The sequence below is a fragment of the Doryrhamphus excisus genome, linkage group LG2, assembly GCF_037039965.1.
Source record: "Doryrhamphus excisus strain RoL-2023G ecotype Guam linkage group LG2, RoL_Dexc_Guam_v1.1, whole genome shotgun sequence".
Classification (NCBI taxonomy): domain Eukaryota; kingdom Metazoa; phylum Chordata; class Actinopteri; order Syngnathiformes; family Syngnathidae; genus Doryrhamphus; species Doryrhamphus excisus.
The window spans coordinates 10,815,362-10,841,503 of NC_136358.1; the positions used below are offsets into that span (position 1 = coordinate 10,815,362).

The 26,142-nt window shown below is 42.1% G+C and overlaps 1 protein-coding gene across 1 annotated transcript; it reads left to right on the forward strand.

The window, feature by feature from the left end:
* Positions 1–7,660: 7,660 nt before the first annotated feature.
* meox1 (mesenchyme homeobox 1) lies at positions 7,661–13,746 on the forward strand. Its single transcript, XM_058065853.2, has 3 exons — positions 7,661–8,356; positions 11,223–11,395; positions 13,237–13,746. The coding sequence occupies exons 1-3, from the start codon at positions 7,870–7,872 to the stop codon at positions 13,357–13,359; spliced, it is 783 nt and encodes a 260-aa protein (XP_057921836.2). The 5' UTR covers positions 7,661–7,869; the 3' UTR covers positions 13,360–13,746.
* The last annotated feature ends 12,396 nt before the right edge of the window (positions 13,747–26,142 follow it).

Here is a 26,142-nt window from a genome sequence, read left to right on the forward strand (position 1 = left end):
TCTGTAAATACTTAAAAAAATATTAGAGCGCTCTAGTCATAAAATAACACCCCTATAGTCATCTTTACACTCCAATTACTCAATAGAGTAAACATAATAAGAGAAAATAACACACATATGACATAAAACGTGTTAATGCTCGCTAAATACTTAAAAAAACATTATTAGAGCCCTCTAGTCATAAAATAACACCCCTATAGTCATATTTACACTCCTGTTACCCAATAGAGAAAACATAGTAAGTGAAAATAAGACATATAAGACATAGAAAGCCTGTTCTTTAAATTTTGTTAATGCTCGCTAAATACTTAAAAAACATTATTAGAGCCCTCTAGTCATAAAACAACACCCCTATAGTCATCTTTAGACTCATATTACCTGATAAAGTAGACATAAAAACAGAAAATAAGACAGGTGCTCATGTGTGTTTATTGTTATATAAATGTGGGGGGCAATAGTGAGGGGAAGACAGGAAGTATTGGATACTTCCTGTATGGAAGCTCCTTTTAGGGATTGGATGGTGGGAATATCAGGCCTGGCAGGATATTACACAGCATTTTCTTCCTTATTTTGCGGCTGAGAGGAATTCCAACTTAACTGAATGGAATAATGCAAAGTGAGAAGCGACGCTAAGCATGTGCTCATCAGCTGACTGAAGCTAGCCTTGATGCTTCACACGCCGCTGAAGGACTGGAAAGTTTGCCCAGAGCTGATTGCAATCATGTGTGATCATCACGTGGGATAATGTAAACACAAATAGTTGGCTCGTGAATGAAAGTTACGGTAGCGTGTTAGCACGTAGCATGCGGTGGTCTTCAGTAGCCCGCTATTACTGTAATCATCTTGTCTCCCCCAGCAGACTCTTTGATCGGTGGATAAATGTTGTTGTTTGGAGTGAGCCAGACGTGGGTCCCGATTCTTCCAACTTTTTGTGGGGGATCGATGATGTCACGCAAACCAAAATGTAGGCGCTCGTCACGGCGGAATGTACGCAACCGCGTAAAGACGTTGATTTGTCTGCATGACGTCTTGACCGCACGTGGACGTGTCATGGCGCCGGACGGCCGTCTCTTTCAAATTGCTTTCAAAAACGTAGCATGACCATTTTACACACAAGCTTTTGGACAATACGCGAGTACGACAATCAAGTATTTCTTTTTTTTTAAGTAGTATGTTTTGAGAAAAAAAAGTCATACATTTATGAGGATGAAATGCCTATTTCTGGGGGGGGGGGGTAATGGATCATGGACAGATAATGGACACTTCATACTCAACAAGCAGGATCAAAACTAACAAATTGCTGTCAGTGCTGCATCAGCTTTTTTAAAAATGGTGCATTCAGGTGCATCACGTAACACCTGGGAAACAAGTTGCCGCTGCATTCAGGTACACACAACGGATTTTATATGAATGTATAACCCGTAAAGCATACCTGGAAACCCTTGTATAGACTTCCCCAACAGGAGGTTACCCAGCATGACTTGCTGGTTGTACATTGGTATAAGATGGCACTGTTTTGTATGTACAGTGTATTTGTGTGTGTAATTTGTATTAGTGTTTATTCCGATAACAGCGTATTTTGCATGATTCAAAAGTTGCAACTGCTAGCTGTGCTAGCACTTCTACAATTCTACAATTTCCCCTCCCCTCTCCTAGTGTTGTCCCCCCCTTCATCGCCCAATCATCCCGTCCTGTCACCCCTTGTCTCACTGCATAGTATGTTGTATATGTATGGACGGATGATTGCACTATTTCGCTTGTACACCTGTATAAGTGACGAGAATAAAGGGCTTACTACTACTAGTGCAATGGTAATGGTAATGGTTTTATTTCATTTGAACATGCATCAGATTACAATTGAGTGCATCCCATAATCAGTTCACAGTTCCACATGTCCAAAAGGAGTAGGAAGAAGCAAAGCTTATTAAATCCTATCCCTCCACTTCAGCCCATTTGTCAGCGCAATCGGAGAGGCAACATTCTAACAACTCTGCTGGCAAAGAGAAGAGGAAACACACTATGCCTGATGCTGTTTATATAGTCGGTGGGGTAGAAAATATTGTTGGCTCGTACCAAAAACCACTTCCAACTCACAGACAAGCTTCAATTACACCAAATAACGCTTGCGTGTTAGCTCTTTATTGCTAGCAAAGCAGCCTGCGGATGAGCGCACAACAAGAGAAAACGCGCCAAACGCACAATGAACTACTGGAACACAAACACAGCCAAACACACAATGAGGTCACAACAGCGCACACACATCCAACATGCTGGTTTGTGGTTATCATCATCATCCTCTTGAGGGAAGGAAGGATTTTACAAACTTGACTTTTTTAAAGCAAGTATGGTGCATTGGAAGTCTATTCACTAGTGATGGGAAACTCCACTCTTTTTTCTGACTCCAGGTCTTACCAGCCACCCACTGTGACATCACAAGTTGCACCCACGAGACGATGGAGTCGTCGTCAAGAACCAGTGAGTCAGTGAAACGCAAGTCTTTGTGTGTCAGTGAAAATCGAGCAGCAGTGAGTGAAGAGAAAACTCGAGTCTTCCGTGAATCAGAAAAACGCGAGGATTTGTCAAGCACTTGTGAGTCGGTGAAACTCAAATCTTCATCAGTGAAACTCGAGTCTTCATTGAGTGCCCGTAAGTCCCTGAAATCACTTGAAGGACTCGAGTCAGCGTCGCACACGTGCAACAAGTTGCACCCACGAGACATTTGAGTCTTTGTCAAGTGTCCATGAGTCAGGGAAACTCGATTATTTGTCGACCAATGAGTCCTTGAATCTTGACTCTTTGTTAATTACCCATGAATCATTGTCAACTGTTGAGTCAGTGAAACACAAGTGTTTGTTGAGCACAATCTGAGTGGTCCCCAACCAGTGAGTCTGTGAAATATGAGTCTAATATGTGAACTCTTTGTCAACCCGTGCCTCAGTCAAACTGGAGTCCTCATCGAGCAATTGTGGGTGCACAGCGAAACTTGTGTCTTCCCAACCCGGAAGTCCGTGAAACTTGAATCTTCGAGCACTCATCAATCAGAGTCTTCCCCAAACTGTGAAGCAGTGAAACTTGAGTATTCGTCAAACGCGGGTGAATCATTGAAACCCGAGTATTTGTCGATCACCTGTGAGTCAGTGGGACTTCGGTCTTTGTCTACCCGTGTGTCAGTGAAACTTGAGCTTATGATGAGTACTCGTGAGTCAGTGAAACTTGAGTCGTTTTCAAGTACCCGTGGATCAGTGAAACTCAAGTGTTTGTCGATCACCTCTGAGTCAGTGAAACATTGGTCCTTGTCTATCCGTGAGTCAGTGAAACTTGGGTCGTTTTCAAGTACCCGTGGATCAGTGAAACTCAAGTGTTTGTCGATCACCTCTGAGTCAGTGAAACATTGGTCCTTGTCTATCCGTGAGTCAGTGAAACTTGAGCTTATGATGAGTACTCGTGAGTCAGTGAAACTCAAGTCTTTCTTGAGCTCCTCTGAGTCAGAGAAACTTGAATCTTTGCCAACTCGTGAGTCAGTGAAATGTGAGTATTTGTCAAGCACTTGTGAGTCAGTGAAACTTTAATCTTTGTCAAGTAACTGTGACTCAGTAAAACTCGAATCTTCGTCGATCGCTTGTGAGTAATTGAAACTTGGTTCTTTGTCAACCTGTGAGTCTGTGAAACTTGAGTCTTTGTCATGTACCCGTAAGTCAGTGAAACTGGAGTCTATGGTGAGTACTTGCGAGTCAGAGAAACTTGAGTCTTTGTCAAGCAACTGTGACTCAGTGAAACTCGACTCTTAGTTGATCACTTGTGAGTCTTTGTCAAGTAACCGTAAGTCAGTGAAAGTGGAGTCTATGGTGAGTACTTGCGAGTGAGAGAAACTCGAGTGTTTGTCGACCTGTGGATCAGTGAAACTTGGTTCTTGGTTCGAAGACTCTTGAGCGAGTTGGTTGGTTTTGTGGCATGTGTTACGGGGAAAGCACAGTTGTTGTGAGGCAAGGAGCCGAAGAACTCCCAGTTAAAGAAAAACAACACGATCAAACTTCCAGCTCCCACATCTGTAAGATATGCCCAAGAACTGATGGACTGTTATTTATCTTAATGTTATTTTATAAGATGTGTAGCGAAGCCTGCTTTTTGTACAAAGCTGTGGTCTTAAAGGTGACCTGTAAGGGTTTTTGTGGTTATTCTTGCGCTTGAGAGAGAGACTGCAATTGCTTTAAGTATATCAACACAGGATGCTTGTGGTTGACAAGGTCAAAGTTTACGTCTCTGCAGCTACTTCCAAAAGAATTGCTTAAATCCCTTCTTTACCCCACCGCTTTCTCTTTTTTTTCCTCATTTTTCCATCTCAGCGTTCCTGACACAGTAGCAGGGATGAGGTAGCTCCCAGGTGAACCCGGGGTCACGGGGAGTCCCACTGTCAGACGCCCGAGACTGATGGAGGGTCTTAATCCTGACAGTGTGACCCAGATGGATCAAGTGAAAGTAGGCGTGCGCACGCAGACTGACAGACGCAGGTTGTAAGCCTGGTGGTGGTGGTCGGGAGGGGGGGGTTGAAGGTGCGACTCTCTTATCAGCACACAGACACACACATGTCCAATAAAGAACATAAAAAAATGACATAAATCAGGAGCGCAATGTTTATTTTGTGGCAATCCAAATGTATTTGTGGCGGTCCGCCACCAATATGTGAACATAGTAAACACTGGGAAACACTGGCTGTGTTCGAAACTGTATACTGACAACTACATACTTCCATGCCCATACAATCCACACTCCATACTGCATATCCAATCCATCAGACAATATGCAAAGCTTTTACACTACAGTGTACTACATGAAAACCCACAATGCATTGTGCTCCGACCCGAGCCCAAATCGACAGGCTGAAGATGACTTCACTTTCGCTCTAAACTATTTAAATACATCACATCCAAACAGAGTCAAAAACAACTTTAACCCCGAATGAAGCATTTTCACATTTTAACACATTTTTTCATGATTAATTATTAATGCAGATAGCTACAAAAGTAAACTCCTATCACACACACACACAGTGAGTGTGTGTATTGACTTAACACACACAGCGTTCTAATTGATGGCGACACACAGATGGTTCGCGCCCTGACCACAAATGCCGTGTAACCTCGCCTCCCTGCCGTGCGGCCAGTAAAAAGCGGCGATGCTTCATGGCTCACCAATTCGCCCGGTGACCTCTGAGCCCCTCCTGTTTGCTTCTGCCAGAGGTCGAACCCTTTCCTAGTATTTTTTTTATTTATTTGGATTATATTGGGTTTTGTTGTGTTTTTTACTCAATGTGTTCACATTTATAAACCAATACAAAAAAATCGTCATAGCCCCATCAGAATATCATCATTTATCTTATTTATATCATTATTTCATGTCGTGTATTGTTGTTGTTGTATTAATACTAGCACTGTCAATGAATGCAAATATTTTATTGTGATTAATCACATTTTGTCCATGTTAAATCATAATTAATCACAATTAATTGCAGATGGAAAAAAGTGATCATCTATAATAAGTCGGGATGTAACTCTCTTCTAGATACCATCATAAACAATTCAACCAACGCTGCACAGAAAGATTTCTCCCCTTTTCCTCTCACCTCCTATTTGCTCCCAAGTGCTGAAATTGTTTGGAAATGCACAAAGGTAAGATTTGATGACCTTATTGAGTGCTAATGTATACATTTGTTGGTGCGCTACTCTGAAAAAGACAAACCCCAGGCTGGTGCTGGTGGATGGTGGGTCTGTATTCATTTAGGGCTTTTAATTTGATGTGGTTCCTGTCATAGTTTTACACAATACATCCTAAATACGATCAATTTGATGACTATACTGCACGTATGTTTTGCTGATGTGTTGAAAATCTTTCCCGATGCTTAGCTAGCATGCTGATGCTAATGCTAAATGCTATTTCCATTTCCATTCTCGTCTTCAGGCATAGTCGCATTGAAACAAGCCCCCCCAAACAGCCGCCTTTGTCTATAGACACTCATAAGTTTGCAGTTCAAAGCAAAAAAATCAGTCGAGAGACAGACCGCATCTAAAACACTCGTTATTTGGGATACTTGCTAACTCTGCCAAGATAGGACTGTATAAATGATAAATTATATAGACAAACAGCCATTCTTTGGGCGAGCCAGCCAATCACAGGGCACATATAGACAAACAACCATTCACACTCACATTCATACCTATGGACAATTTGGAGTCGCCAATTAACCTAGGATGTTTTTGGAATGTGGGAGGAAATCGGAGTACCCGGAGAAAACGCACGCATGCACGGGGAGAACATGCAAACTCCACACAGAGATGGCCGAGGGTGGGACAGGTCTCCGCGCTGCGCGCTAACCACTCGACCGCCGTGCAGCCCGACTCACAGTAGATACAGTAGATACAAATACATGTGGTCAGAGCCATCTGCCAGGGCTTTGAAGATAAACTTGCCATTCAAAAATCATGCTTCAAAAAATAGTGCCATGAGAGACATTTGCTGTTAACATGTTAATTTACGTTATTAATGTATTCATTTGTTTTTTTCTGCAAGAATATGTTACAACTAGGGATGTCACGTTTTTATCATGGCATCGGGTCAATAATTTTTGATAGCTGATAGTATCGAACAACCCTAGTTACAACACCACCAGACGATCATAATTATTTGATGTACGATTATTTTATTATTTCTCTTTTAATGATAGTATTGGAATTAGGTTTCGTATATATTTTATTTAATTTATATTCCATGTATTTAATGATATATGTAATGTGTAATTATATGTAAATGTATAATTTTATAGTATATTATTGCATTTATTTTTGCTTCAGTCACTCGGTATTCGAGCTTAAGGACAAAAAAATCCCCTTCAGAAATGCCATGGCACCACTGGAAGATCATAGCACTTACCGGTATTGTTTTTACAGTACGCCAGAGGTCAATAATAAACGAGCCACCACATTGGCTCACTTTTTGCAGTGTACATTTCCATCTCTCTTGTTTTGTACTTTCCAGCCTCGTTTGATGGATCGAGTGTGTTTGCGGCCTCTGGGGTTCTGGTGGTGTTCCGTGATCACAATATTGGATCATTACACAACATGTGGTCAATGTCACCCGCAACCCAAACCTGGAGCGGCAACCTCCTCAATAAGACGCTGTGTCTCGCTTGTGTTGCTGAGTTCTGGCCCTCAAATTCCAGATAGCGTGTCAACAAAGTGGGAAAAGACGCATGGAAAAGGAAAGGGAACGCAGCCAGGTGGATTTGGGAGGGATAAGAAGCAAAAAAAAAAGGGAACGTAACTGGGTGTCAGAAAGCACTAAGGAGCTGAAAAGGAGTGGAGTGGGCAGCCCCCATGTGGGTGGGAGACAATGTCCCTTTTAAAATGGCGGCGTCTGGAAAGGCCATTAGATGTGCGTATAAAATTTCCCCTGTGATTAATAGTGGATGCGGCAGGGTTGGCGGAAGGCTACTCCAACATGTGGCCGGGGCCGGCTCCGCCCCTGCGGTGTCGCCTTACACTCCATAAACTTGCCGCTCTTCTCCACCTATATGTTGAAAAGGAGGAGGGCTCACTCGTCAAGAATGCCTCCTGTGACTTGTGAAAACAGGCAGCCGACCAGGAGAGCCCAGCAGTCTGCGATCCAGCCAGCCCAGCCAGCCTCCAGCCCCCACGCTGCCTCTGTGTGTTGACTGCGTGAGGACCCCGAAGAGGAGACCGCATCAGGAACAAGTGGGGGGGCGGCACCAGGCGTCCATCCTCACCCCGTTGAAGCTGATGAGCAGTGAAGTGGGGCTTCATCAGCTGTGATTCTCAACCACTTGGACCAGACTTTTCACGTGGTTCTGTCCCCATCATGGACCAGCCGGCCAGCAGCTGCATGAGGAGCGCCCACACCAGCAGCCCCATCTGGGGTTGCATGAGGAACCCTCACTCAGGGGTCCCGGGCCCCAATCTGCAGTCACCCTACCAGCAGACCCCGTTCTCCCTGCACCAGAAGCCCGACTTTCTGGCCTACACAGACTTCTCCAGCTCCTGCCTGGTGCCGCACGCCGCCTACCCCCGTGACGACAGACTCTACCCGGAGAGCCAGGGAGGGTACCAGAGGCCCGAGTGGCACTTCAACCCCTGCGAGACTAGGGTCCGAGCCCCTGAGGCCTGCCCGCCCGTGGCCGCCCCAGCGGTCGTGGGAGAGGGCGCGGGGCCTGAGCTGGACAGTGTGGGGGCCGAGCGGCTGCCGGGGGCCGTGCCTGGGTGCCCCGAGGGGGAATATTCACCCCAGAGCGTGGCCTCCGCCGACTCGGACAAGAAGAGCGCCAACAAAAGAAAGCGAGAGGTCACAGGTAAGACGACTGAACTTTCAAATAATACTTGTAATATGTCTGTGTCAATTCCACCATTTATGGAATCATACCAATAATGATTCTTCTCAAAAATTAGTCCAAATACAATTTTGAAATAATTCTATATAATCATTCTGTCTGTGTCAATTCCACCAATTAATGAACAAGTCTAAGAATAATAAGTATTATGGTACTAGCTCTACTAAATAATCATTTGAAATAATTGTTTAAAATAATATTTTGAAAAAGGAAATAATTCTAAATTCTGATTCCAATAACAGTTCCATAATTCTAAAAAAAAATTCTAAATAACAATTCTAAAAATAATTCCATCTGTTGGGTGTAGTGATGGGCAACGCAAACGAGTGAACAACAATCATATGAGCTTGTCATAGAAACGTGCTCAAGTAAGTAAAAGTAAGTACATTTTATTTATGTAGCCTTCAAGTGGCCTCAGACATCATCACGTCTATCATTGATAGGAAAACAAGTGTACTATTAAAAACAAATGCACTATTGTGCTGTACTATTCTGCTAGCAGGGCTTGTCAATAAGTGGAAAAATAATACATGATATTGTATGTTTATGTATTTTTTATGCACTGTAAATAACATGCTTTGTATTTAATATTGTAGTCTTCTCAAAGTACACGAGTCTGCTTAAATCACTCGCCTGCACGCTCACCTTGGGAATGAGATGTGTATTTGTGAGATATTTTATGAATGAAGGATGAAGAGTAGCAAGCATATTGACATACAGTATATGACATTACATTACATATATTGGAATATGATGCATACAAGATATGCCATTACTTTACATATATTAGAATATGATACATATATATGACATGAGTGTGTTTGTCAAGTTCATTAAAGGCAACATTGTCAGAACAATGTACAACTCCCAATGCAACAACCAGCATCTGGCCTTGTGGGATGTTTATTGGCGGCAGGGCTGGGGGTCTGGTCAGCGGGGGGCACAATGTCTCGCCAGGTGTTTGAGGCTAACAAACATGGCGGCAGACCTGACAGCGTTCAAACCACCATTAGAGGGGGAGGTGACACACCTCCAAACTAAAGTGTGACTTTTCTTTCTTTCTTTGTTCTGTTTTGGTCAGTGCAACATCTGTGCTCGTTTTGGTGCTCCGTGCACGCCCCTGGATTTACAAAAGTCCACTTTTTGGACAGGATTCTCACTATTCTACATTTTTTTCATCATTTTCTACAATTTATCAGTGAACAATGCAGGATTTATTTGCTGGATATTATTTTCCAGGACAACCAGACATGGCAATTGACATGCCTGTAAACTTATCCCTGAGAAAACAAATCCTATAGTTTGGAGGGAAAAGTTATCATAAAAAAAAGCATTTGTGTAGTTTTGGATTTGTGCATAAAAACGTAATTTTACAAAAATCAAGTACTTTATTTTACGTGAATGCATTTTTTAGGGATTTTACAAGAATCATGTAATTTATTTTTGAGAAGAAAAGGCATAAGAGAATTTTAAAAATTGATATTTTTGAAGAAAAAAGTCCTGCATTGTTGAGAAAAACTATTTTTTTATTAAGTTGAATATTTGAAAAAATAAGGAATTTTACAAGAATCGAATTATTTACTTTTGAGGGTGTAAAAAGTCACATATTTGTGAGAATAAAAATACTACATTTCTGGGGGAAAAAGTTGTAATTTAGCAAAAATAAAATTCTGACTTTTAATGTATTTTTTGAAAATCAAATCAAATAAAAAAGTAATTTCACAAGAATTCATTTTTGAGAACAAAAATTATTAATGAGAATAAAAATCCTGTATTTTTGTGGAAAAAATTTATTGTAATTTAATAATACTTAAATTGTTTATTTTCAAGAAAAAAAACATTTGCATGTTAAGAACAAGAACATGTATTTTCAAGAAAAAAGGTGTGCAGTTTTCTTTTTTTAAGAAACAAAAGCCATAACTTTACAAAAATAACTTCCCTTATTTAGTATTTTTTTTATCCATGCTATTTTTCCGCTTAGATGTTCATACAGCAGCACCCATAAAAATATTTTGAGACACGGCTCGCCCCTCCCCCTCCAAACCCGTTCTCCTCTGATTTCAGATCCACATTTGCTATAAAAGTTATTTAAGTGTTTTAATGATTAGATTCGATTCAACAGCAGATCCATGCCCTTCTCTCTTCAATTGCCGTCGTTATGTTAGGCTTGTTGTTCAAGCCCTAGTATAGCCCAAGTATAAAATGTATAGCCACTCACCACTACTGGACTAAAAGTTTCGCTACGGTGCATTCAAGGGCCACCCAACAAAGTGGGGAATTTCAGCACCAAAAAAAATGGACCAAAAATACACAAATTTGTGAGGATCCACTGTACAGTAATTCCTTTTTTAAGTTTGACTTAAGGTGACCTCAGGAGATGTTTGAAGCGTCCCCTGATGGATTGGCTGTCAGCTAGCGATGAGTTAATGTGGGAGTCTTCCTCTCCTCAGACCGGGACACATCCGCATCTTTGTTCTTGTCTTCCAGGCTTTAACGATGTTCCGCCGCATTCCTCCGCTAACTCGGCCCCTGTGTGGCCGTCTGCACGCTTGACTGCATGGGCAAATACGTGTGTGAGCATGCTGCAAAAGAAAACGTCTTCTGGCTTTTTCAAATGTTTGCCGTTATAGTTGGATGGTGTGATAAATTCATTTCGATGTACAACCAAATGTTTGGCTAATTTTTATTGCAAATTGCATCAATTAGCTTTTCAGCTGACTGTTTGGGGCAGATTAGCAACAAAAGCCGCGGCATCTCTGTAAGGATACTTTGTATTTCATCGGAAGTTCCTTCTGAGCACGCCCACCATTCATTTCATCCTCCGCAGACACGCCGGAGTCCGGCTTTAAGGCGGACGCCAACTGCAAGGCCAGGAAGGAGCGCACGGCGTTCACCAAGGAGCAGCTGAGGGAGTTGGAGGCGGAGTTCACCCACCACAACTACCTGACCAGACTGCGCCGCTACGAGATCGCCGTCAACCTGGACCTCACCGAGAGACAGGTACTGGGAACGGGCTTTTATTGTTGGCCCTCTACATCCATCCATGCATCCATCCATCTTTATTTATAAATGCTTTAACTTTTTGGAAGTTAAAGCACAGTTTACCACCATTTAAATACAATTTTTAACTCTTTCAGAGACCCCTAGACATAAAATAACACCCCTATAGTCACCTTTATACTCATGTTACCCAATATATGGTGTGTGTTGCTGTTGTTGGTGTGGACAGGAAGTGAGCAGTGTAGAATACTACGTATTGTCACAACATCTCTGAATGTGTCATCTGAACGCCTTGTACAGTTATGTGTACTTGCTGCAGTTAGCAATATTTATACTTCATTCTACTAATAACAGGCCATGTTCAACCACAAATCAGCGATTCTCAATGATTTTCTGTCATCCCCCCAGTACTATAAATGTGTACATGTTGGCAGGTCTGCACTAACACTTCAATCACTTCTTCCACCCCACTATTTGAAAAGCACTGACCTAAATGAAGCGTGTTGAAGCATAAAAACGTCTCAATGAAGTAAAATTTAAACATGAGGCATTCAGAAGGCACATTCAAAGACGCTGTGATACGTAGTATTCTACACTGGCCACTAGGTTTCAGTAATGTTACATTGATGGCAAATCCACTGCAGGAAGTACTGGATGGAAACTGGAGGTAAAAATAAAAAGAATGACTACGATATTGGGTAATAGGAGTGTAACGGTAACTCTAGGGTTGTTATTTCATATCTAGGGAGCTCTAATATTAAAAAGCGTACTTAGTAGGCTTTTTCAAAATTCATGAAATATGTACTTTTAATACTTAGCATTAGACAATCCGCATCTTTGTAATATGAACCAGATGGTTTATTTTGGGTGCAAAAAAAATGAAAACAGTTCAAAACAGGAAAGTGCTCAGCTGTGTGATCTTGAGAATCGCATGACGTGAGAATCACTTCCTGTCTGTATCGTACCAAATGTGCTGTCACGAAAACGTATGGTTAGTAGAAATAAAAGAAAATGAGATGACATCTGCACAAGGAAAAGTGGAATTTTCAGCATTAAATGTTTGACTTTATGAAATGAGGACAATAAAAATGTCCTTCCTTCCTGCCGCCATGTGATACAGACGCCGCGGTCTCATTTCACGTACAATGAACAGATGTTTTCCTGCACGGATCCTGCGGTTGAGTCCGCATGACGTGAGGCTTTTACCACGGGGGCGTACACATCCCGGCTCCATCCACCCAACACGGCACCGTGCGCATGCGGCGGCGTTTTCAGTCCTCTGTCCCGGACTAATGAGGCGGTGGTGCCACGGGTGACCACACGTACTGCACCGCCGTCTGCTTCCTAAATCCGTTCTCCAGACTTCTGGAGTGCCAGAGGTTCCATCGGGCCGCTGTGCCGTCCTTTCTGTCTGTCATCACCGGGGGACAAAGTGGACCGTCAGGATGTTGGAACAGATCTAAGCAGGCCTCAAAACTGGACGCTTTAATGTAGCGTCCAGTCCAGTGAGGAGAACTTCCTGGTATTTGCTGCTATTCCTGGTGTCTCAGTCCAAGTACATACTTCATGTGTAGGTCGACATGATACTCGCTTGCTGCCTGCATGGAATGGACCAAACTCATTCACTCGAAAAAGCCCACTAAAAAGACACTAAGCGCAATCCCACCAAAACCATTAGAGTGCCGGTTGTCGGCCATTTTGGGGCAATTTGCACCAATTTCTGTGTAATGTTATAATGCCAGCTGGGATTCATTTTATCTGTAAAATATGTTGCTGGCCAGAAATGCCCCCCCCTCCAGCTATCCCTTCCTAACACATGACATCCTGTGTGCTCCCCCCAGGTGAAAGTCTGGTTCCAGAACCGGCGGATGAAGTGGAAGCGAGTGAAAGGAGGACAGTCGTCTTCGCCCAACGATTTGGAGAACGACGACATGGACTCGGCAGCCTCGCCCAGCTCCGACTGAGGTGCCGAGACGGAGGGCGGGGGGAGTCGGGTCAAGAGGGCGCCAGGTTCAAGCTCCGATCGCCTCACCTCAAAGGAATCTGATGGGTTTTTTTACACACCTGTGTGCTTTCCCCCGTGTGCAAAGCTGACATGTGTCCATCATTAGATGGAGCCATTGGAAGTCAGTGACGTGCAGAAGCTTGGATGATCCTTCAGGTTCCTTAATCCTCATCTTTCGAGCAGATGGACTAAGACATTTATTGTCAGTTTATATATATATATGAATGTGAGTGTGAATGGTTGTTTGTCTATATGTGACCTGTGATTGGCTGGCGACCAGTCCAGGGTGTACCCCGCCTCTCGCTCGAAGACAGCTGGGATAGGCTCCAGCAACCCCCGCGACCCTCGTGAGGATAAGCGGTAGAAAATGAATCAATGAATATATATATATATACATACATATATACACATATATATATATATATATATATATATATATATATATGGGGTTTTTTTGCTTTATCTCTCAAGTGTTTTGGAACTTTTCTGTCTTTTTAATACTTTTTTAAATGTTAGTAATAAAAACCTGTTGTTGCCTGTTTCTGCAAATAGAATAAAACCTCTCCTTAAAAAAAAACGACAAAATATCTTCTTTTTTCATCTGCCCAGTCAATACACTTTGACTCAGGTTTTTCTTCTACCATACTATACTATACCACACCGTAGTTCCCTATACCATACTACACTATATACTACATGACACTGTTTCATGTCATTTTGTTTCGTACTATGTTTCATGGAATGTCGTTTTGCATTACAACATTCCGTGCTACAACGTTTCATTTTACAACGTTTCATTTTACACCGTTTCGTGTCATAGCGTTTCAGATTTACACTGTTTTGTGTGAGGACATTGCATGTTACACAGTTTCATGCTATGGCAATTTGTGTCTCAATGGTTGCTGTTGAGATGTTTTGTGTTACACCATTTTGTATCACGGCATTTCAGATTACGGCGTTTTGTGTGATGACATTTCATGTTTCGTGTTACGGTATTTTGTCATACGGCGTTTTGCGTTGCGGGGTTTCATGTTGCAGAGATTTGTGTTGCAACATTTGGTGTTCCAACATTTTGTGTTACAATGTTCTGATGTTTGGTGTTATGACGTTGTGTGTTGGGCCATTTATGATATTTTGTGTTCCGATGTTTGGTGTTATAACGTTTTGTGTTAGGAAATTTATGATATTTTGTGTTCCGATATTTCGTGTTATGACGTTTTGTGTTGGGACATTTATGATATTTTGTGTTCCGATGTTTTGTGTTGTGACGTTCTGTGTGAGAACATTTATGATATTTTGTGTTCCGATGTTTCATGTTACGACGTTCTGTGTTCGGACATTTATGATATTTTGTGTTTCACTGCTTCGTGTTATGACGTTCTGTGTTAGGTCATTTATGATATTTTGTGTTCCAATGTTTCGTGTTATGACGTTCTGTGTTAGGTCATTTGCAATATTTTGTGTTCCGATGTTTCATGTTATGACGTTCTGTGTTCAAACATTTATGATAGTTTGAGTTCCAATGTTTCGTGTTATGATGTTCTGTGTTAGGACATTTATGATATTTTGTGTTCTGATGTTTCGTGTTATGATGTTCTGTGTTCGAACATTTATGATATTTTGTGTTCCGATGTTTTGTATTATGGTGCTCCGTGTTGTGCCCTTTAGTGTTACAACATTTCGTTTTATGACGTTTTGTGTTGCAGCATTTTGTGCTGTGATGTTTTGGACTATGCCGTTTCGCGTCACATTTCATGGTATGACATTTTGTGTTATAATGTTTCGTGGCTCGACATTTTGTGTTGTGATGTTTTGTGTTACTGTACATTGCGTGGTATGATTTTTCATGGTATAACGTTTTGTGTTTCTTGTGACATTTCACGATATGATGTTGTACATTTGATGTATTGTATTGTGTATGATGTTTCATGTTATGACGGTTTGTTTTGTGACGTTTCAGGTTCAACCGTTTTGTGTTTTGACGTTTCGGGTTGTGACATTTTGTGTTATGGCGTTTCGTGTTACATTTCATGGTTTGACATTTGGTTTAATGATATTTGGGGTTGTGACATTTTGCGTTATGACTTTTCCTGTTATGTTTCCTCCTTCAAATATTACGTGTTGTGATGTTTTGTTTTACATTGTTTGGTATTGTCTCACATTTTATATTCCAAGGTTTCACGTTGCACCGTTTCGTATTACAACATTTTGTATTTTGATATTTTGTGTTGTCACATTTGGTTACACCGTATCGTGTTACACCTTTTCATATCCTGTTATGACGTTCCGATATTTTGTGTTGTGATGTTTTGTTTTACACTGTTTCAAGTTATGGCAATTTGAATTACACTGTTTTGTACTGACGCATTTCATCTTCCATCGTTTTGTGTTATGGTATTTTGTCATATTGGATTTTGTGTTCGCTTCATGCTTCATGTAACGTGTTGTGTGTCAAAGTTTCGTGTTGCAATGTTTTGTGCGTTGATGTTGATGCTTTGTATTATACTATACAAAGCATGAAATGAATGACTGAATGAATGTTTTTACACCATAGAGTGTGATTGAAGGTAGCACAGCCTGAATATCTTCTTTGATGCGTGTGTGCACCTCATGCTTCTTGGTCATGTGATGTTATCCCAGGTGTGGTGCAGGCAAATCTTCCTGTGTGGGAGTCGTTGGATCTTATCAAGAGGGATTATGCAGTCAGTCTCAAGGAGAATGTGGCCACTCTGTCCAATCCAGCAAAGAAATCTACGTAAATCCCCTTCCCGCCGTGCTGTCATTATCATTCATGATATCACCCAAAGTAGGTCGCAAAGCCTCCTGGTCGGATGGGAATTAGCTCTCATCAACTCACACTGACATCGTCAAGGGACCTGATGTGTGTGAGTATTTGGTATCTTTACTGAGGGCACTTTGTTGCCTAAAGGAAGTATAGGTGTAGGTACTTAAGATTTAGGATGGCTTTAAAGAGCACACAACAGGTAGAGACCTATGATAGACAGTATGATCATCAAAAATACTTAATAGGAATAATAGGAAATTGTTTGTGTAAGGTAACATTTTTACTCCAGGAGCACTGCACACAAAAGTGTGAAATTGTGCCAAAACATGCACCCCGACTAAATTCAATAAATTTGTCAGAAAATAATAGCACAAGCGACATGGTATGAGGGCAAGTTTGCACATATTTTCACCCCTTTGTGTGCAGCGGTTCAGGAGTAGAAGCATTACAAGGTTTATTCATCCGTCCATTTTCTATGCCACTTATCCTCATTAGGGACACGTGTATGCTGGAGTCTATCCCAGCTGTCTGTGAGTGAGAGGCGGGGTATACCCTGGACCAGTCGTTACAATGTTTATCGTCAATTGATTTTTTTTTAAAAGATTTTATGCTGAAAACTTTATTGAATAAAAATCTATAAGCAAAATGCATGTGTTTTGAAATTCAGTCAATAAACATTTAACGCAAATAAATTAGATGTTTCAAAATTCATTTTATAAATTAAGACTCAATCAATCGATCATGTCTCAGGTTCAGCCAGTCAGGTAAAATATGCATAGTCACATGACATGTGTGTGTGTGTAAACGAATCAAAATCATCCATTCATCCGTCTTTTTATGCCGCTTATCCATGGTGGCATGCTGGACTCTATTCCAGGTGATTTTCGAGAGGCGGGGTACACCCTGGACTGGATGCCAGCCAATCATGAGGCACATATAGACAAACAACCATTCATGCTCACACACAATTTTTATGAATTGAATTTTAAAACACAATATTTGAACATTTTAAAGGGGAACTGCATTTTTTTTAAATTGCCCATCATTTGCAATCTTTACGTGAGACCTAAACACATATTTCTTTCCCTTTTCTCTGCATTCTTGCGTGAGAAAGCGAGTTAATATGAGCTAGCTAAGAACAGACGTCATGGGAAATAGCTATTTTGACGCTAAAGCCCTCACAAAAAAACCCTCAAAACCTCAGTGTTCCATTTACATAACTGATTAGTATATTAACCAAGCTACAGAGTTATTATTATAATTGTAGCAGCTAACATGAAAAACACGACACCACGCTAAGTGCTCTTCTCTACATCAGTCACGGAGGAGTGGGTACATAGCGCTTAATTTGGCTACAAAAACTAAACAAGATGCTGGTTTGCAGTCAGCATTTTTTACCTGATGACTGGAGCACACGTCTTGTGCTGGAAGATACAGCCATCCCAATGAGAGCGGACATTGTAAGTGTTGTCACTGTATCTATGCTGCTGTTGTTGACGGAACAAGCATATGTATGTGTATCACTGTGCCTAGGAAAGACATTTTAAATCAGCGTAATATGGCAAGATACTGCAACTATTCCATGTTATCATCAGTGTACGTGTTAATGCATGATCACAGCATGGATATCAAACCATGCAACGTTGGCTTTTTTTAGAGGGCTTTATAGTCAAAATAGGTGTGTCCCAATGATGTGCATTGTTAGCTAGCTCATATTAGCTCCTGTAATGCACAGAAAAGGAAAAGAAATATGTGTTCATGTTTCACATAAGGATTGGCGATGATGGGCAAATTTCATAAAAATAAGTACAGTTTCCCCTTAAAATTAAGATTAAACGTTCAATGAAAAAAATGAACTTTTACACAAAAAAAATCACAAATGAAATTGAAATGCAATAAATTCTGTTAGATAAATTTAATTAGATAAAATATTTGTTTGCTATAAAGAAATAAACTAACCTTCATATTAATTTGAATTCTCCAAGCAGTTTTGGAGAAATTATTAAAAAAAAATACTGCATTTTCCGGACTATAAGTCGCAGTTTTTATCATAGGTTGGCTGTTCCTGCGACTTATACTCCAGAGCGACTTACAAATGAAAAAAATTGTTTATGTTACATAAATACTGGACACCTTTTCTGTTCATGTTTATTTTTTGTGTAGCTGAATAAGCATTGTGTTAGCATATCTTACACCTATTCAGCTTGTTCTCTATTCTTTTATTGTTAGAACTTGCCTTCCAAGAGGACATAATGTCTGTTTTAGTCATGTAGTTTGTAAAATAAATTACCTGCAAAAAATACGACTTATACTCCAGTGTGACTTATAGTCCAGAAAATATGGTAAGTAGTTAGAGTTACCCACCACGGTAATATAATAACAAAGGTACTCCACAGCAAGTAAAGATAGCATTATTTTTAACTCCACACACTGCTCCAACTCGCCATTGTTGCATCGAGTTTGCTGTCCCTAAACAAGTCGGCTCTTTTAATTGAACACTGATTCTCAGTTGCATACAAGAATGGCTGGTTGACGCAGGTTGTAATGTTTGAAGTACAAATTTATTACAGTTAAAGGCGATACTTGGATGGAGACATCAAAGTGTGTGTGTGTGTGTGTGTGTGTGTGTGTCACAACCTGCAAGGGCGTTGTCGGACTAAATGCACAGGCATTTGGCGACCATACGCAATTTTCTACGGAAGCATCTGGATGGGGCCAATTTGAGCTCAATCTGAGTGGAACCTAGACAAGCCCACATTCGGTGAAGGGGGGCCCCAAGGACCAGAGGGAGGAGAAAAAAAGAATATCCCTTGCTGACCACTTGCGTAGTATGGAAAGGGGAAATAATAGGTGGGTATGGGCGAGAAGACGGCTTCTCAAGTACAGGATGTTGTTGTAGCAGGTAGCCAGTCATCCAATTTCCTGATTTCCTGCTTCCCAAAGAAAACAAGAGCTTGGACACTGTGTGTGTGGGGGGAGGAAGGGGGGGTCCGGACTCTTACAATAGCGAGCATATGCTCACACTCCGACCCACCAAACAAAGCCTTCAGAGGTCAGTGGCCTTTGTTGATGGGGGGCGGAATGCTGGTTCGGCGCACACAGCCAAGGTCAAGTGTTACTGTACGCCTGACCCCACAAGGGACCCCCCACCCACCCCCCACAGCTGCTGGGTGGTGGACTGACTCAAAGTAGACCCCCCCTCTATTTGGCTCTATTATTGTATTAGTGCTAATAGTAGTCCAAATAAACCATGTCCAATTGTAACCCTGCTCTTAATATCAGAGTGTAAACAAACGAAGCTGGAATGTTGTTCTTGCACCACGCAGGCTCCTCTTAAAGTCACAGCGCTGTCAAATTACTGGATTAGTTTGGTTTGGTAGTTTGTCTGATTGCGGGATGTTTAAGCTGCTGGTTTCCCTTTCATTTATCAAGACGCTCAATATAATCTCGAACACCTTCTGTTTTCACTGGCTTCTAATGACCTAATGCGACCATGGTGTGAGGCGACAGACCCACACTATAGCATCAGCAGCAGGATCCTGCGAATGCTGCATTTGTGGGGGGAAATGCATCTTGCGGTCAGGCGAGCAGCTGCTGCCGCTGCACAGTTTCCATTTTCAAATCTTTTTCCAGCGATGAATGATTCATGCGGACGAAACCCTTTTCATGACAGTCTGTCAAAGCCTTCTGGAAAGCTGAAAGGATTAAAAATTACTGGAACAAATTATGTATAATTTCACAACATATAATATCGTACATATATCTTGCATTGGCTGAAGGTGACATTTTCAACTTTTTTTGTGGTCAAAGACAACAAAACTCAGGACTGGACTTTCCTATTTGCAAGATAGCAAGATGCAAAGAAGCTACACTGTGGCACTGTGGTTAGCATGTTAGCCGCACAGGGTTTGTATCTCTTTGCCCCGTTGGTGATGATAGTAGCCACCGAAGGAAGTACTGTAGGTCCCCACATCATGCCATGTACTGTATATACAGGGCCTGCATTAAACTTAATTAAAATAGCTAAAATGCTAACATTTAGCATGCGAACACCTGGCAAGCTTGCACAAGGTACCAAATCTTCCCACATATATTTTTGCATTTTAACATGAGTAAAAAAGTTCAAATTCTATCATGTTAACAGTGAGCATGCTACCACCTAGCAAGATAGTCCTAAGTACCGAAAGTGCCAAAGGCAGTTCTATAGTGTCTTTACATCATGCTATGTACATATTTGAATTTTGATATAGTTAAAATAGGTAAAATGCTAACATGCTAACCGTTAACATGCTAGCACCTAGCAAGACAGAACACTGCAGTTCTGTAGTGTTCCTACACCATGACATGTATATATACAGTTTCTGTATTTTGACTAAAAGTTACAATGCTAACAGTTAGCATGCTAGCACCTGGCAAAATAGCACTAAGTACTGAAAATGCCAAGGCAGTTCTACAGTCTTTACATCATGCTCTGTATATACATGTATTTGCATTTTGACATCATTAAAATAGCTGCAATTCTAACAGTTGGCAAGCTCGCACCAGGCAAGATAGCACAAATGACCAATTGTGGCAAGGCCGTTGGGTAGTGTCCCTACTACCTGCGTAGTAGGTGTGTATTTTTGCATTTTGACATGAGTAAAATAGCTCAAATGTTATCTTGCTAACAGTTAGCTAGCCAGCACAATTAGACAATTGTATAGTGATTTTACTTCTTAGTACTTATGTCAGGTGTATTTAATTTACTTTTATGTTCTTCTTCCATCCTCTCACACATGTCAGACAGGACCCACCAAACTCCTGGTGGAGGAGGGTTAAGTATAGCGTGTTTTCCGCACATCCTCCCAAGATGGCCGTTGAGTTGTAGGAAGCACATCAGCAGCATGTGCTTGCATGTGAGTGCTGTCAGGGTGAGCTTGTTTTGTGGTTTTGTGAGTACCTGCGGGCGAGTGAACAGACCAGGCCAGTAGAACCTCGCTCAGACGATGCAGGCCGCCTCCGCGCATCCCGACCCCATGAAGAACACCTGGTCTCTGGTGATCAGCGGGTCCCACAGGAGGAATAAATGCAAGTTTCCACAGAAGCATCAGTCAAAGTTGAGGAGCTGAAAACAGTAAATTATCTCCGACTTCCTGCAAATGTGTTTGGGGCGGAGTGGGCCAGCTATGCTAAGCTCTGCCCACGACCGTGTTTGGGCTTTCTGTCCTGCAGGCCCGGAAGTCCAGCAGGAGTTGTAGTCTGCAAACCATCACACAGCGGAGCACTCGATCACCGTGTGAACACTGAAGGCCTTGTTCAGCAGGACGAGCACACACTGGGAACGTGTCCACAATATTCCCTAGTCATGCTTTTTGGGGTCTTATTTGTGCTATTTAAGCAGAAACAAAAATCTCACAAACACTTTATCTTAACAAAACTAAGAGCAGCAAACACAAATCATTCTGTTGTTGTTGTTTTTCCAAGAAAGTTGGTGAAACACTCTCGGTTTTCTCTCTTGATGATTGAAGCCATGCAGACCATGAACACATGAAAAATGTCAACTTATTTCTGGACTGTTTGGACTCGGCTGACATTCCTGGGAACTAAAATCATGGCAGGTAAACCAGATTGTCAAAGCAATGAATAAAAACGACCTCAGGCCCCATATGGGTGACAAACAGCACTATGACACAACATAAGACATTCAGGGAGGGCGAGCCCTGTGTCCGAAATATATATATTTTTTCTGGGCGTATAGAAATAAAGGCACAATCGAAGTCACTGTGCTAACTAATGTACACCATACTGATCATTCCTCTAAAGTACTTGCACCAAAAATGTACGCTGTCAACAGCCCCATGTTTGACCCTCTTTGCTCATTGTTGTTTATGAACAAAACCTCTAAAGTAGTCTTTGTTTAGGTCCTGCCATACTGTCAAAGAAGTCCAGAGAAGTCCATGGGCCCCCCATCACTGTCACCGGATCCCCCCCTTTGCTAATTCTACAGAACCAACCCCTGTTTATGAACAGAACATCCAAAGTAGTCTTGGTTTAGGTCCCGCCATATTGTTAAAGAAGTCTAAACAGGCAGAGGTATGGAAACATAAATCAATCAAACAAATGACGGACACATTTGAGGTAAGTCAACCCTAACAAGGCCAAACAATTAGGTCAACCAATCAAACGCATCACGGACATTTTTAAAGTAAACCAACTCCACCAAAACCAACCTCCATGGCCCTTCATCAGTGTGGCCTTGTTCATGAGCAGAACCTCCAAAGTAGTGAATGTTTATGTCCTGCCATACTGTTAGACAAATCCAAACAGGCTGAGATGAGAAAAAACAAATCAATCAAACACATGACGGACATCTTTGAGGTAAGTCAACCCTACCAAAGCCAAACAATTAGATCAACCAATCAAACACATCACGGACACCTTTGAGGTAAGCCAACTTTACCAATGCCGACGCCCATGGCCTCTCTATCCCTGTGGTCTCCCCCTTGGCTGACTGGTCAGAATCAACCCTTGTTCATGAGCAAATCCTCCAAAGTAGTCTTTGTTTAGGTCCCGCCATACTATTAGAGAAGTCCAAAGAGGCAGGGGAACAGAATAACAAATCAATCAAACAAACGCATCACAGACATCTTTAAGGTAAACCAACCCCACCAAAACCAACCTCCATCAGTGTGGCCGAGTCTGTATGTCCTATGCCGATTGTACAGAAGCAATCCTTGTTCATGAGCAAAACCTCCAAAGTAGTCAATGTTTATGTCCCGCCATACTGTTAGACGAATCCAAACAGGCATAGATGAGGAAAAACAAATCAATCAAACACATCATGGACACCTTTGAGGTAAGCCAACCCCATCAAAGCCGACCTCCATGCCACCACCCCATCATTGTGACTGGGTCTCCCATCACCCTCTGTCCCTGCAGGTCCCCTGTCCAAACAGCCCCGACTGGAAGAGCGGCCCCAGTGGGGGTGATGGCAGGGAGCAGCAGAGGACTCATCCATCACTGCCAGCTCCCAGAGTGCACTGGGATCACTGCCATCATAAAGGTGTCATGGCTGCTAGAGGGTTCTTGGACAGCGGAGACTGGACTGACTGTGTGAAAGAAAACATTCCTTTGTGGTCCTGCGGCGTGGAAGATGCAGAACTTTCACAAAGTGTCAGGTACCAAACAATCAGTCAAGTTGTGTTGGGATCAGCGGAGGTGAAAAGTGAAACTTGCACGTATCAAACACAGTCAGGATGTTTGCATGTACCAGACTGCAGGAAAGGTCTCAAAGGTCCAAAAATTTGTTGTTTTATTTTTTGCAAAATCAGCGCCACAAGGGATGTGTGAGTGAATTGTCATTTGTGTTTAATGGATCAAATAGCTGTGAGAGTTTCAACTAGCGTATAACCCTAACCCCCTCGAGAAAGCGTTTGGACTCCGCTGGCTGACGTTGTCGAGGTTTAATCCACTTTCTGTTTCATAGTCTCGGCATGCAGCTTGACTGTCTCATGCATCTGTTATTTTTTTGTGCGATACCCGTACCGCACGTCATTTTCCCTGACGTATTTTTTCAGGTATTATGTCACCAGCCAAAGTTAAGGACCAATTAACCTTTTATGTTCGCATGAAAAGCCGTTTAACGCACTTGGGTCCGATCGCGGTCACTGAGCATCAGCCGCACTTTGTTTAACGGCCCCTCTTAATAAATTCCAGGGATTGGAGTTTCCACACAAACTTTTAGCTTCCAAGATGGCAGCTTGCTTGGGCTACAGGTGTTGTCATAAAAAAGAGGCACGGTGTACAAGGCGGGAGGGTTCGGGGGGAGACCAAGAGGGTCCAGAGTAAACAGTCAAACAAACACTGTGGTGTGATTAAAGCAAACTCCCACTGACTAGCATAACAACTTGTCGGGTCACCAAGGTTAGCATCAGATCAGCATCAGGCAGGACTGTAACATATATTTTTAAACATTACTGGTGAAAGTCTGAGCGTGAACGTTGTGTGAGTTATGCTTTTATAACAATCCAACATGATGAAAAGGGAACTAGAAATATTCCCATGGGAATCTTGAATGGACCTGCTACCTGTTATTAACTTTAGTTTGAGACAGACTTGATGGCTTTTGGGATTTAAACAATTTTAACCTTGGTAGGATGCCAACAAAACAGAAATGCTAACAACTAGCATGCTAGTAGCATCTTTTGCTTCTGTATAGGTTTGCTAAATGTCAAAATCTTAATGTGATATACAAATTGTTAAAGCTAGCAACTCCCAAGATAGCGCTAATCATGGTTTTACAGCATACCATGTAAAAGTAGGCAATTTAATACGAGCACAAGACCTCAAATGCTAACAATGATGCAACGTGGTAACATTGGAACATCTATTGGCTGCATTGGCTACATTGGCTACCGTTGTGAATGTGAAAAATGATAACATGCTAAACTACAAAGTCCTGATAAATGCACAGTGTGAGTTAAGTACTGAAGGTGCAGTTTAATAGTGGTTTTACAGCATGCCATGTAAAAGTGTGCGATTTCATTTTAGGACGATGACTAAAATGCTCACAATGCTAACAGCTAGCATGCGAGCAACGAGCAAGGATACAATTTGATTGCATCTTTTGCTTCTACATACATTTGCTAAAGTACGAAATCTAGTAATATGCAAAATGCTAAAGCTAGCAGATGCGTTTGTACAGTGGTTTTACACCGTACTGTACATCTAAAAGTATGCAATTTAATACGAATGCCAGCCAATGTGGCTGTGTGAGTGTACGTTCTGACAGTCTTTTAGCTGGAGGCCCAGCGCTCTCGACCTTGGTTTGAGCAAACAGTGGTGTGCAAAGCTGGCTGAAACATGCGGGTTAATATGAGGATAAAATCTAAAATGCTAGGAGTTAGCATGGTAGCACCTAGCAAGATCTACACTGTTCTTACATCATTCCTTGTAAATATTTACATTTTCACATGCGCCATCGGGATGCTTACCTAACGCGTACCTAATATAATGACTCAATTTTTGAACTTTTTCTGACTAACATCACCATGGTTACACAAAGAGTTATGAAATATAAATGCCCTTATTTCCCTAAGTTGGGACACAACCAGCAATACCACATGTGTGGGGGTTCCTCGCACGATATATCCTGGATTAAACGTAAGAAGAACGTCAAGATGAGATATACAAAGATGGGCTTGCATTTGGATGAATGTTGGAGTTGGTCAGAAGGAATCATCAACATCTTACCATTCCAAGTCCTTGTGTTTTTGTGCGTAGCAAACACACTTTAGTCATGGAACAACGGGGCAAACTATGTGCTTTGCCTTATTTTAACGCCTTTGCTGGTGTTTCATGGTGTCAAAAAGCCAACCTCTATTAGGATGCTGACCACGTTCACGGGTAATTGTCTGGCAGTCCGCTGGCAGCAAATATTTGCAAATAAAACACGCAGCTTTGCAGCTGACTTCAATAAATGGAGATGCAGTCACACACTTGAAAGCACGCAGACTCCCGGTCCCGTCCTTTCTGGTTTTTAATGATGTGCAAGAGGGACCGTGAGCCAAGAGGGTGACTGTGTTGCACCAGCGCTTGGCCTGGCTTCCATCCAAAGCTGCCTTGAGCGGAACCAGAAGTGCTCGCAGTGGACCGGGCCATCCAACCCACCACCAGCCTTGCATGCATCCATCCACCATCCCGGCCATCTCTCTCCTCGTCGGCGACCCCGCAAGGCCTTTGCAAGCCTGGCGTTTGTTATTTTCTCTGCAGTCACACTGTCTTTCATCAGGGCCCCGTCCTGCAGCCCACAGACTCTCAGTATATGGTTTCATCGTCTCGGGCCCCCGTCGGCGGCAGCACGTGGGCGGATGATTTCTAACACATGGGAGCCCTGGGAGCCCACGCAAGCGCTGGAACAATAGCCGACCTGTCAGTGTTAGCGCGCTGGAGGAGGACGGGCGGGAGGGAATGAGGTCA